General features: G+C 43.9%; 1 protein-coding gene across 5 annotated transcripts in view; it reads left to right on the plus strand.

Moving 5' to 3' along the window:
- Window positions 1-13692, plus strand: part of STX3 (syntaxin 3) — a 46752-nt gene that overhangs the window by 15083 nt on the left and 17977 nt on the right. For 4 of the 5 annotated variants that reach the window (XR_009052514.1, XM_057725846.1, XM_057725848.1 and 1 more), the window contains exon 2: window positions 2572-2655. Coding sequence is in view for 3 of the 5 variants with exons in the window: in XM_057725846.1 (XP_057581829.1) it covers window positions 2572-2655 (84 nt within the window). In the remaining 2 variants the exon portion in view is untranslated. Of the gene's footprint in view, window positions 1-2571; window positions 2656-5105; window positions 5153-13692 lie in introns of those variants that run through there. The other variant, XM_057725851.1, reaches the window with a different exon arrangement.

Raw genomic sequence — 13692 nt, forward strand, 5'->3', positions numbered from 1 at the left:
CTGCACACCACAACGAAGAGCAGCCCCAGCTCACCACAACTAGAGAAAGCCCGAGTGCAGCAACGAAGACCCACTATGCCAAAATTAAATAAAAAAATTAAAAAAAAATTAAGAAAAATAAAAACAATATTACAGGAATACTGTTGGGCTCATTGAAAGAATACTGGGCAAGATCTGTAGAACTTGCTCTAAGCCAAGGGGGAGGCTTAGGGAGGTTAGAAATGAGGGTAGCCCTGGGAACCTAGCAGGTATCTCTTTTGGGTGCTGCTATAGGTTGACTCGGCTCAGTTCATTTCACAATGCAAAATCCTCAGGGAGCTTGGGTGGTGATTGGTAACCTTCCCAGAATCAGGGAGAAGGTGGGAGTTAGGTATATTCACAGAGGAAGGTGTTCTGGACAGGCTCACACTCAAAGTATCTTCTCCAGTAGATACATAAGGTAACCCTGATCCTCTGGGAGTTCACAGTCAGTGGGGGAGGATGGGTAAGTGAAGGGATAATTAACAGTGGGCTGGGATAGATGCTATGGAAGATTTGCACAGAATGCATTGGGAGCTCAGGGAGGTTATACATTTTGCATGGGGGGTCAGGGAGTGTCAGCTCGGGGAGCAGAGAAGTTTGTTCGAGATTGTTTTATTTTTTATTAGTTTTTTAATGTTTCTTTCTGATTTTCTCATTTATTACAATGTAAGCAACATTTCACTTCATTAAAAGCTTTGTAAAGATCATTGCTTATTGCTACAAAATGTTCCACTTAGAATCAAACCCAGTCAAGCCCCCTTTGCTGGCTATTTCTAGTTTTTTTCCTGTTTTTTTTTTTTTTAATTTTTAAATTAGTTATCTATTTTATACATATTAGCTTATATATGTCAGCCCAAATCTCCCAATTCATCCCACCCGAGATTTAGTTTTAAAGGCTTAATAAAATTTTGCCCACTGGACAAATGCATTTCAGGCAAAAGTCCTTGCGTGACAGTTCGGCAATATGAAAGAATGGTGTGTCTAGGTAATGCTAGGAGTTCCAAGTGCCTGGTCCAGAGATGCATCAGAGAGAGAGAAATGTGGGTGGAGCCAGATCTTAGAGGGCCCCATGTGCTCTGTTGGGCTTTGGGACTTTTAATCCTGGGAGATGAACTATCACTGAATGACTTTAACTGGCAAAAGGACAGGATCAGTCTTAAGTTTTAGGAAGATGATTGTGAGGGCTGTAGCAGTGTCCTCAAATTCACCTCCTTTGAATGTGGCTGTTAAGCTTGGGTTGCTGATGGTTGCAGACTATCCAGAGAATGAGATGACGAGGGAGCCAGTCAAAAGAGGCTCGCCAGATGGCTAGAGAATCCCTAATTTCGGTGGAAATTCCCAGAACTCCATCTGCTGTAGCAGGTCAAGAGGATGGTAGCAGGGGAAGGAAAGAGGCCCCTCCATGGTGGCTTTCCCTGTCTGTGGAGAGTGACATGTCTTCACCAAGGAAGGTTTTCTGGGCAGGTGCACACTCAGGGAGGTTTTAATTTTTGCATGGGGGGTCAAGGAGACATGTTGAGAGTGACAAGTCTTGGCTTAGGAGGCCATAGGCCACTGAAGGGTGTGGAGAAGCGCGTGTCAAGGGGTTCACCCCCTCCCCACCTCCACTCGCCACAACAGTTCTCCTTCTGTGTTTGGAGATGGGCTGTGTGCAGTGCAGCAGTTGTCTGGGAGGAGCTTCTGGAAAGAATGTAGAAGCAGCTCAGGCCCTTCAGCTGGGTGGGAATGGAAGCACTTCCTTTAGATAGCCATCTCTTAGTTTTGTAGAGGTAGTTGAATGAGATTAAGAAAGCTGGGGTCCCCAGGGGTTACTGAGGGCTGCAGGGAGAGCTTCCTTTTCCCCGTAAACATGAGCTCTGACAGGGAACAGCACAGAGTGCTGTTTTCCTTTGCGGTAGGTGGTTTCTGAAAACAGGAAAATGTTCGCTCCTGCTGTGATAATTTGAAGCTAGTGGTTTTGAAGAATTGGGACTGTTCTACTATAGATCCCCAGTAGGGTAGGTCATGCATCTGAATGTTGTAGGAACATGTCGTCCAAATTGAAAGGATAGGCTAGAATCTGCCTGTCGCCAACATTTTAGCTGTGTGACTTTGGCCAAGTTACTTAACCTCTCTGTTTTACGTTCTCCAACTGGAATGAGTTATAGTAACATCACCATTACCACCACCATACTGACAGTATGCCAGTCACTGTGCAAAAGTCTTTTACGTTCATTATCTCATTTATTTCATAAATGAACCTATGACTTAAGTGGTGTTATTATTTGCACTTTACAGATGAGGAAACCTAGGCACAGTGAGGTTAGTAACTTGCTCCCTTCTTCCCCCTAACCCGCTACAAAATAACAGTAAGTGTGGAGCTAGGATTTAAACTCACAGACAGTGTGACTTCAGAGTTTGATACATCACAGAGCTGTTCGGAGTTTTAAAGGAGGTTATGTATGTAAAATGCTCCCTACAGTTATAGCTCCTGGTCCTTAGTGAGCATTCAGTGCTGCTTATTATTTCTGGTGTTTTTGGTCTCACCCTCTTCCTTTTTGTCTCTTACAGAAGCAGCTGACACAGGATGAAGATGCCGATGAGGTCGAGATTGCTATTGACAACACAGCTTTCATGGATGAGTTCTTTTCTGAGGTAGGTGTCCTTCCGGTGTTTTTTTTTTTTTTTTTTTTTTTCTGAATGGACATAAGGAAACACAACTTCCTTAGTAAAGAATAAAGCTTCCCCTTCACCCCCCGCCCCCTCCCAAACCTTGAGTTCTCCAGTCCATTCTCTGTATCTGCATCCTTGTTCTTGTCACTGAGTTCATCAGTACCATTTTTAGATTCCGTTATGTGTTAGCATACAATAGCCCCCCCAAAATAATAAATAAATAAAAAAAATTAAAAAAAAAAGAATAAAGCCCCCAGATCTTTCAAGGGTAGCAGAGGAAAGTCAGTCTTTTGCTGGGGTGGAGTAGCCAGACCAAGAAGTTACAAGGAGAGTCTCTTCAATACTGGAGAGGATTTGGATTTTTAATCTTACTGAGAAAGTCAGCAGAAGGTAAATTATATATATTAAAGAGTTGCTTTTAAAGTCTTATGCTACATGACAACATTTTAATGATATCCTTTCTTGCCTAAATTATGTAATTTAAATACAGAACCAACCCTAGGGGCCCAGCCACTGAGTATTTAAAAAAAAAAATGCATTTCATTGCATTTTTAGGCCTGTGATTCAGATAGATCAGAATTGTTGTTTCTAAAAATTCAGTCCCTTTGACTTAATTCTAGTGATAACTGAGAAACCAAGAAACCACAAGTTTTTTTTTTAGAAATTCAACAGAGGCTAACGTGGTTGGCCCGTGTGTTCAGATTCACATAGTCTTTGACGTAGAGGGTCCTCTTGGAAGGTGCTGTGGTAGACGGTGAGTGATGGAAAGCTTGGAGGAGGTGTGTTGGGGGGTCATGTATCATGGACAGAAAAACAGGCTTTGGAGCCAGGGAAACTTGGATTTAAGTCTTAGCCCTGCTTCTGACAGCTGTTGATCTTGTGAACCTTCCTTAACAGGCTTGGTTTCCTTATCTGCACATTGAGATTGATAATGTAATTCCCCTTAGGGCTGTTAGGAGGATTAAATGAGTTAATGTTTCTAAAACATTCCGTGTAGCACCTGATATATAAGGATTTCAACCAAACCAAACCACAAAATTTCCAGCACTGAAGTTTCTGCCACCATATTATGGTTCCTTTATTGAGGCTTTTTATTGCATATATAAAAAGGTGTCATATTCTTTTTGCAGGGGAGATGTGGGTGCTTCCTGTTCTCTAGATTGTGGGTGTGGAAAAGCCACCTTCTAGTTCTTCTTTAAGTGGAGTGGAGGGGACTTCATCTGTGAGAGTCACAAGAGGGTCTCAGAGCCAACTTGAGTGTGTGCTGGCCTGATTAGGAAGTTGACCTTGAACACCAGATCCCCACCCTCTCTGTGGGTGGGTCCGTCCCTTTGGTGATAGTGAGAGTCATAGTGAGATCAGACAATGCTGGAGTTCTGTGAGTCCGGTGTTGTTCTAGGTGTGGACTGTGGAAGGAAAAGATCTTTCTGTTCAGTGCTGGGGGTGGACTTAAGCAGATGCATGACATCATTGTAGCTTACACCTCTGATCTTGCCTTGGAGAACCAGTTACATTAACTTCTTTCCTAAGACAGGGCTTCTTCTCCATGAACGGTGTCCTACCTCTTTTTTTTAACCCAGTAAGAGAGGCCCCGAGAGGCAGTATTCCTTGTAAGGTCGGAAGATGGTGGGCCTTGGCCTCCAAGACAGGGTCTGAGTCTGTCCTCAGGCCTATAATAGCAATTGACCTTGGTCAAGTTCCTTAACCCAGCTGGATTTTAATTCCTGCTCTGGAAAGCAGGAATGGCAGTACTTACCTTTCAAGGCTATTGTGAAGATCACATGAGATCACATGAGGATCGTGCATCTGGAAAGCATCATCTGAACAGAACAGCGCCAGATGGATGGTAGTTATTTTTGGGGACTTAACAAGGTCTCGAGGGCTTCTGCTTTTCTTATGGCTTTCTCTTTGTTCAATGCTTTTCTATCATTTAGGGGGGAAGAAAAAGCCCTTATCATATTTAGGGTGGAGGAGGGGATAGCAGGTGGGGTGGAAAGAGCGAGATTTGTTTTGGACTTAATTCCTTATCTGCCACTCACTGCCACTCACTGTGTGCTCTTGGGCACATGCCTTAACTTCTCTAAACCTCTGTGGGTTGAGCTGTGCAGTGGGGAGGAAAATAGTCATCTGACAGATTTGTTGGGGATGCAAAGAGTCAGCCCTCAGAAAGTGCTCAGACGGGGCTTGTGTAAATATTACTTTGCTCCATTCTCATTCGATAGAGCACAGCGAGGATCAGTACTGGAGTGCGGCAGAGGCAGGAGGGAACCCATGATGGAGAGAGATCGTGCAGGCTCTGCTCCCCCCCACAGATCCTGGTCTGAATCTCAGCTCTGCCTGTGACGGTGGTATAGCTTTGGAAAAGTTGTTTAACTGCTCTAAACCCCAGTTTCCTCTGAAACAGGCCTAGCGGTATTCCCTGCTGGTTGTTATAAAATGAGAACGTATATGGATGTACCTGTACAGTGCCTGACCTGCAGTAAGTACGTCTTCAGTAAGTTTCAGTTCTCATCCCCATTCTGTTCCCCAGTGTATTTGTGAATAAATAGACCACAAAGTTTACTTTAGAGAATGCGGTCTGGAAATATCCTTGAAGGTGGGTTAAAGTGCATTCCAGATAATGTGGACTTAGGGAAATGAAAAGGTGTCCCTGTATATGTGTCTGAGGAACACACCCAGTACCTCCTGCAGGATGTAGCTAAGATTTCTTGGGAATTCACTCTTGTGATAAAAGGTACCTTTTGGACTCTTGCAGCAAGTAGGTCATCCCCGGTTATTTACTGAGGACTGACGGTGTGAATCACAGCTTGGTCAGAGAGGCATTTGCAAGGTGCAGATGAAGTCACAGGACCAGGATGTTTTCAATATGTGCTTTGCCCTGTAAAACTCAAATGGTTTCTCCAGCCTCCCAGTTATTACAGAAAAGAATTGACCCTTGGGTGTTTTGGCCTCCTTGGCTGTTAAAAAGCCAGGGTCTAGTAAATGATAAACCTCAGATTTTTTTTTGTCTGATTTGCGGTTGTCTGTATTTTCCTTGGTCTCTTTGTTCAGTTAGCAGAGAGTGCAAAGTTTTAGAGGATACAGAACCTACCTGAGAGGACAGGATTGAGAGGTGGAGTCTGTCTGCTATATAACAAATCACCCTACCAGTTAATGGGGTAAAAGAACCAATTTGTAATACTGATGGATTCTATAGATTAGGAATTCAGACAGGGCCCAGTGGACGTGGTTTTTTTGGGGGGAGGGAGGAGCTGGGGGAGGCAGACGGCGCCCACACAGCTTGTGGGATCTCATTTCCCAAACCAGGGATTGAACCTGGGTCCCAGCAGTGAAAGTGCCGAATCTTAACCACTAGACCACCAGGGAACTCCTGGAGGTGGGTTATTTTTGCTGCACCATTTCTGGGGCCTTGACTAGCTAGAGTCTGGAATCTCAGAGACTTTTTTTTTCACCCCAGAGACTTCTTAATTCAAGCATCTGGTCCCTGAACTGGGGTGACTCAAAGGAGCACCTGTACTTGACCTCTTTCTGTGGCTTGCGCTTCTCAGCATGACCGACTCAGGGTTATCAGTTTGGTAGAGGCGGCTCAGGGCTCCTGGGCAAGCATTGCAGCCATGGAAGTCATACAGCCCATCACTTGTACTGTACTCTGTTGTGAAGCAGTCACAAATCCACCAGATTCAAGACAGCAGTACATAGATACCACCTCTCAATGAGGAGACTGAAGAATTTGTGCCATGTTTTAAAACCACCAGAGTCACAGCTTCATATGGTGTCACCCTGCACCAGCATCACAGGCAGTGAGAGAGCGGGCAGCTAGAAGAGTTCAGAAATCCTTTCATCAGGGAGAAAAACTACCCATATCCTCCACGCTGACCTCCCTTGTGGCCCATCGGCCGGAAATGGGTCACATGGTCACTCTTTGCTTAGAATGGAGACCAGGAAGGTGTGAGAACTCAGCAAAGGGGCAGTATTGTCAGGATTGCCATAGAACCGATTGTGATTCATCCTCTGGGGCTGGTAACATCGCTGCCCAAACAAAATCAGAGTTCTATTAACAAGAAAGCGCAGGGGCAGGCGGAGAGGGCTATTTCAGTAGCAGTTATGAGAATGCAGAAAGACTTCTGTGAGCAAATATGTTTGAGAAACACTTTATCCACTTTTCCTCCCATGGAGATTTTTAAAAAATTAACGTATTTATTGGCTGTGTTGGGTCTTCATTGCTGCACGCGGGCTTTCTCTATTTGCAGCAAGTGGGGGCTACTCTTCGTTGCAGTGCTCGGACTTCTCATTGCAGTGGCTTCTCTTGTTGCAGAGCATGGGCTCTAGGCCCATGGGCTTCAGTAGTTGCAGCACGTGGGCTTAGTAGTTGTGGCTCGCCGGCTCTAGAGCACAGGCTCGGTAGTTGTGGTGCATGGGCTTAGTTGCTCCATGGCATGTAGGATCTTCCCCGACCAGGGCTGGAACCCGTGTCCCCTGCATTGGCAGGGCGATTCTTAACCACCGTGCCACCAGGGAAGTCCCCCTCCCATGGAGATTGAAAATGCACATGAGCTTTCTAAAGATTCTGAGAAATCCTGGTTAATAAAGAAACCTGGTTAACTTGCCTATCTCAAGACTTATTTTTTTCATAGAACCCTTTCTGACCTGTAACTTCTGTTAACAAGATGAATGAATAGATTTCAGAAAATGCTGTTATCAAGTTTTCTTCCTTGACTGTACTTGAAAAAGGTGTACGAGACAATTTCGCAGTGGTGTATGAAGCAGGCTTGTCTCCGGAGTTAACTCGTATTCGTTTATTTATTCATTGAACAAACAGCTACTGAGGGACACCATATGCTTGGCTCAGGAATGGGGATCCAGGTGTCTGAGGGGAACAAGATGGGTGGAGCAGCAGCTGGTTAGAGGAACTGGGAGATGAGCAGTCTTCTGATTTTTGTTAAAAGTGAAGTTCCTCGAAGTGGATGTAACTTGGAAATCTAGGCATTAAGTCAAATCTAGCAGGTTAACTACTCTGCCTCATTCTTGAAGTAGCATCTTTGGATGACTAGGTGAGCTGATAGGTTCTGTGTCTCTGGGCTCTTTCCATAGGTAGGCAGGAGGCCTTTGCTGGTCTTTTGCCTGTTTGCTCTCAGGTCCATTCCCCGCCCTTCCTGTGCTCTGCTCTGTATTGCAAGGAGCGTGTTGCCCAAGTTCCCTTGCCAACTGGCTTTTGGTGTGTTTGATCCAGGAGAGGCACCGCAGAAGATTCAAGGTTGGGGGGATGAGGCCACAGTTTTCCTCCCAGACATATCTTCTCCATGGCCCCAACTTTCACTCCATAGACCCTGCCTCTGTGGTCCCTGTTCTGCCAGTAGACTCCACCATGGTCTGGCTCCCATCAGAGGGGCCCTGGTGACCCTGCCTTCCTTCTTTGTCCCTCCAACCTGCTGTTGCTCATTTCCAGAGTGCCTCATCATCCTCTGTTTGGCTTCTCAGCTCTTGCATATCTGTGTCAAGAATTCCCTGTATTATAGTACTTCCGTTAAAGTAACTAGATTGGTTTTTTATTTTCCTGACCCTAATTTCAGTGATGCAAAGCCCAAATACACTTAATTGATTTGAGATGATTGTCCAAGACTACTAGTTGCCACTGGTCAGTAGAACTGAGATCGTATGTTTCTTTTCATTCATAAAATGAGAGTTCAAGTACTACTCTCGGTCTTGATAAAACCTTCTGAGGGACTTGACTTCTGTTGCTTGGCTGACTGAGACCTTTGTCTGTCCCTTCCAAAGCAAAGGAGCAAACAAATCAAAGAGCACTTGACCAAGAACTTTTAATACAAGGACTGTTTTGGATTATGCTATTTTTGGAGAAAAGTAAAGGTGTATGAATTGTGCAAAGGAGGAATCATTTATTTGACCCTTACAACCCCATTACTTTTGTCACCTTAAAAAGGGGGCATCTAATAAGTTTTCAATAAATAAGTATGTAAGATTTAATGCCTAACTTAGAGGTACAAGGCACATGGGAATTCAGAGGAGGCAGAGACATTTTAGGTAGAGGAGACAAAGCCTTATACCCTACCCCATGGCATCTGCCAGGCTTCAAAGGACTTTCTCTGCTTTTAGATTAGATTAGCGATTAGATTCCACTGCCTAATTAGGTCCAGAGGGAAGAGGCCATCCCAGCCTTGAAAATAACTCCCTCCTTTTAGTTAGATGATGGTGATTAGTATAGTCTTTTCTCAGTATCTGTGGAGGGTGGGATTGGTTCCAGGAACCCTGTGGTTACCAAATCCGTGGATGCTCAAGTCTTTTGTATAAAATGGCATAGTTTTTGCATATAATCTACACACATCTGTATTATTTTAAAATTTTAAAAATTATTTATTTTTTGGCTGCATTGTGTCTTCGTTGCTGCAGGCGGGCTTTTTCTCTCTAGTTGCAGTGAGCGGGAACTACTCTTTGTTGCGGTGCATTGGCTTCTCATTGCTGTGTTTTCTCTTGTTGCTGAGCAGGGCTCTCAGCGCATGCGGGCTTCAGTAGTTGTGGCTTGTGGACTCCAGAGCACAGGCTCAGTAGTAGTTCTGGCTCACGGGCTTAGTTGCTCCGAGGCATATGGGATCTTCCTGGACCAGGGATCGAACCCATGTTCCCTGCATTTGCAGGTGAATTCTTAACTACTGCGCCACCAGGGAAGTCCCACATCTGTGTACTTTAAATCATCTCTAGATTACTTATGATACCTAATACAATGTAAATACTATGTAAATAGTTATAAATACAATGTAAATACTATGTTAAACAGTTGCCACCGTAGCAAATTTGAGTTTTGCTTTTTGGAACTTTCTGGAATTTGTGTTTTTCCCTAAGTGTTTTCCATCTGGAGTTGGTTGAATCCACGGATGCAGAACCTCAGGATACAGAGGGCAGCCTGTACACTGTGGTAGCTACAGATGGTTCCATGAGGCAGACACCCAGTGTGAGGAGTGGTTGACTTGCGGTCCTTACTGGATTTCCTTGGGTGCCTACTGACATCACAGAGCATTTTGTTAATATTAGCTTTGCTAATGTGAGGATTAAATGAGACATGCTTGTAAAGGCTCAGTTAGTACCTGGCACACAGTAATGTGCAGTAACTGCTGGCTATTTTTGTCTTTTTCTGATGTTTATTGAGCATGTACTTTGTGTTAAGCCTTTGACATATCTCATTTCATGCCCACACAAACTCTAGGAAGTGGGAAATATGATAATCCTCATATCACAGTTGAGAGAACTGAGGCTCAGAGAGGGGAAGCCGCCTGTTCAAGGTCATAAAACTGCTAAGGGGTGGAACCAGATAGTGAACCTGGTCTGATTCTAACTTACTTTCTTAAACTATGCTCTCTAGATTGCCCTATTCCTTTTCAAATCATTGAAAAGTACATTTTGAAAAGTAACATACAATAAGTAGGCATTGGGAATCCCACTCCTGGCCATATACATCTGGAGAAAACCATAATTTGAAAAGATACCTGCACTCCAGTGTTCATTGCAGCACTGTTTACAACAGCCAGGACATGGAAGCAACCTAAATGTCCATTGACAGAAGAGTGGATAAAGAAGATGTGGTACATATATACAATGGAATATTACTCAGCCATGAAAAAGAATGAAATAATGCCTTTTGGAGCAACATGAAGTGAAGGAAGTCATACAGAGAAAGACAGATATCATGGGATGTCACTTGTATGTGGAATCTAAAGAAAATGGTGCAAATGACCTTGTTTACAAAACATGGAGTCACAGATGTAGAAAACAAACTTATGGGGGAGGGATAAACTGGGAGACTGGGACTGACGTATACACACTACTGTATATAAAATAGGTAACTAATAAGGACCTACTGTGTAGCACAGGGAACTCTACTCAATACTCTGTGATGACCTATAATGGGAAAAGAATCTAAAAAAGAGTGGATATATGTACATGTATAACTGATTCACTTTGCAGCACACCGGAAACTAACACAATGTTGTAACTCAACTATACTGCAATAAAAATTATTTAAAAAAAAAAGTAGGCATTGGGGATGTATTAGCTGCAAATTTAGCATGGCGATTAAAAAAAAAAAACCTTTCAGATTGGTTCCTCCAGTCAGCAACGTTTCTTGAGCACTCCTTGTATAAAAAGTTCTCTACAGGGAGCCTTGGTTACAGAATAAAGCACATGATGTCAGTGAAAGGTAACTGAGCCAATCTCACAGAACGGTGAGTGGATTCATCTGACACAGGCCGAACATACACGGACCTGGGAGAGAAGACAGAGAGCTTCCCATAGGTGGTCCTTGCAACTTCACCTGGTTCGAGAGACAGTGTTGGATCTAACAGAGGCCTGGGTTCGTACTTCAGTTTTGCCTCTTTCTTCAGTTGTGGCCTTGATTGACTTCCTCAATTTCTTTGAGCTGCAGTGTCCTCATACATAAAAAGGAGATCGTGATGGTGACTTCACAGACATCCAGTGAAGGGCCCTGTTTCTGGGAAAAGTATATGTTAAATTGGGTTTAATTCTTAAATATATTATTGTGCAGGGTAATGTCAGTCTATTTAAAAGAACCCCAAACAAACACACAGACAAATAGCACTTGAACTTTTAGATTCAGCACTGGTAGATTTCCTGTAGCCCTGTCGCCCCATCCCAATCTTTGGTTATCTGGAAAATGCACAAAAGGAAATTAATTGCATGTACCTGCTGCTCTGAAATACTCAGAAAGTCACCTTTGAGAAAAACTAACACTTTCAAGAAAAAACAGATACAAAGTTAAAAAAAAAAAAAAAAGCAAAACAACAACAACAACAAAAAGCTCCGTGATTGGCCAGTTGTCCATCCTGAAGTCCTGAAGGAGTTCTGTGATTATTTGGTGAACTAAATTACTAGATTACTAAATCAAAGTCCCTGAAATATGTCCAAATGGTGAGGTTGTTGAGGACAGAGGGAAGAGAGCAGCTACCGTGGGTAGAGGATGCGTGGAGGTGGTGTGGAGGCCCCTGACCTGGAAAGTTCTGCAGGCAGGTTGAGGAGAGAGCCCGAGGCCCAGTTCTCCCATCTGTTGGGCCAGGTAAGCCGTTTACCACCTGGTCTCCAAGTGTCTGGAGCAACTCTGAGCTTGGGGTCCAAAAGTCTCACCCTAACAACTTCATACTTTGTCTTCCTACCACTGCTAAAGCTTTGGGTCAGGATGCTTTTCCTTTTATGAAATAATATTCCAGAAGCTATTTTCTAAGGCATCTAATGCGTTCAACATGCAAAACCTTAGGCCTGTGGCTTCTCAAAATATTTAGTACAGTTGTTAAAATTCATTTTAAAATGGTGAGGGCACATCCCTGGTGGCTCAGTGGTTAAGAATCTGCCTGCCAATGCAGGGGACACGGGTTCGATCCCTGGTCTGGGAAGATCTCACATGCCGCAGAGCAACTAAGCCCGTGTGCCACAACTACTGAAGCCTGTGCGCCTAGAGCCCATGCTCTGTAACAATAGAAGCCACCATAATGAGAAGCTCGCGCACCACAACGTAGAGGAGCCCCCGCTCACTGCAACTAGAGAAAGCCTGCGTGCAGCAATGAAGACCCAAGGCAGTCAATAAAGAAATAAATTTAAAAAAAATAAAATGGTGAGGACATTTTACTCTTGAAAGCGTTTTTTCTCAGTCCTATCTTATACAATGTAATTGCTCTGGCAATTCAGTCATGTGTTGGAAGTGGAAACACGATGTGTTGCAGTGACATTTTATGAGTTGTGAGAGGAGTCATTGTTTGATGGGACAGATAAAGGGAGAGGGAAGGGTAAGGTGGCAATTTCTGGGTCCCCGAGGGCCTGATTCTGAGGTGGTTACACCCCTAGAGCCACCAGCACTCACAGGTGATAACACAGGTCTTTTTCATGGTTGGATAGGCTTGGGCTGCTGCTAAAAGTGAAACAGTATGGAGAAGCCAAAAACACAGTCTTAGCTGTAATGGAAAAAGCATCCCAGGCAGACTCTGGAGAGCACCACCAACCCTGTGACCTATGACCTCTTTAACCCTTAGTTTCCTCATTTGAATAATGGTCTGAATGCAGTACTGTGGATTGTTTCACCAACTGTTAAAATGCTCCACAAATGTTTGGGTAGCTACTTGCATTTGTATTTACACTCTGATGATATTATTAGAGTGAAAATTTATTGTATATCTTTAAGCAAGTGATTCTATTCTCAAACTATGGTGCATCAAAGCCAGTGTATTTGTAGAGGGCCAAATCCCTGCTCCACTGTCAAAAATATGAATTTGAAGGATAGAGAACTCAAGTTTTTTTTTTTAAATTAATTAATTAATTTATTTATTGGCTGTGTTGGGTCTTTGTTGCTGTGTGCAGGCTTTCTCTAGTTGTAGCGAGCAGGGGCTGCTCTTTGTTGCGGTGCGCGGGCTACTCGTTGTGGTGGCTTCTCTTGTTGTGGAGCGCAGGCTCTAGGCATGTGGGCTTCAGTAGTTGTGGCACATGGGCTCAGCAGTTGTGGCTCACGATCTCTAGAGCACAGGCTCAGTAGTTGTGGCTCACGGGCTTAGTTGCTCCGTGGCATGTGGGTTCTTGGATCGAACCCATGTCCCCTGCCTTGGCAGGTGGATTCTTAACCACAGCACCACCAGGGAAGTCCAAGAACTCAAGTTTTATTTCTCCTACTTTCTTTGCAATTTGGAGAGCTGTGATCAGGCTTTTAAAAACAAGTAAGTTATTCACTAGAAGAAAGGGCTGCTGGATGCTGCATATATATATATATATATATATATTTTGGAAGCTGCATATTGAGTTGTATTTTCATTGCATCTCAGGTGTTAAGATGCTGCTGTTTGGCATTTACAAGACTTCTCTTTGTCGAGTGTAGCCGTGTTGATGTGCCCCTTGTTGTGGAGGTGAGGCAGGTAGATGTGGTGGGTTTTGAGGTCTCTTTGGCGCAGCAGGCCAGGGTGGCTGGTGCCTCTGAAGAGGGAGCCAAGGCTGAACTTAATGCTCAAGTAGCAGAAT

The sequence above is a fragment of the Hippopotamus amphibius genome, chromosome 3 (genome assembly GCF_030028045.1).
Source record: "Hippopotamus amphibius kiboko isolate mHipAmp2 chromosome 3, mHipAmp2.hap2, whole genome shotgun sequence".
In the NCBI taxonomy this organism is placed as follows: Eukaryota; Metazoa; Chordata; class Mammalia; order Artiodactyla; family Hippopotamidae; genus Hippopotamus; species Hippopotamus amphibius.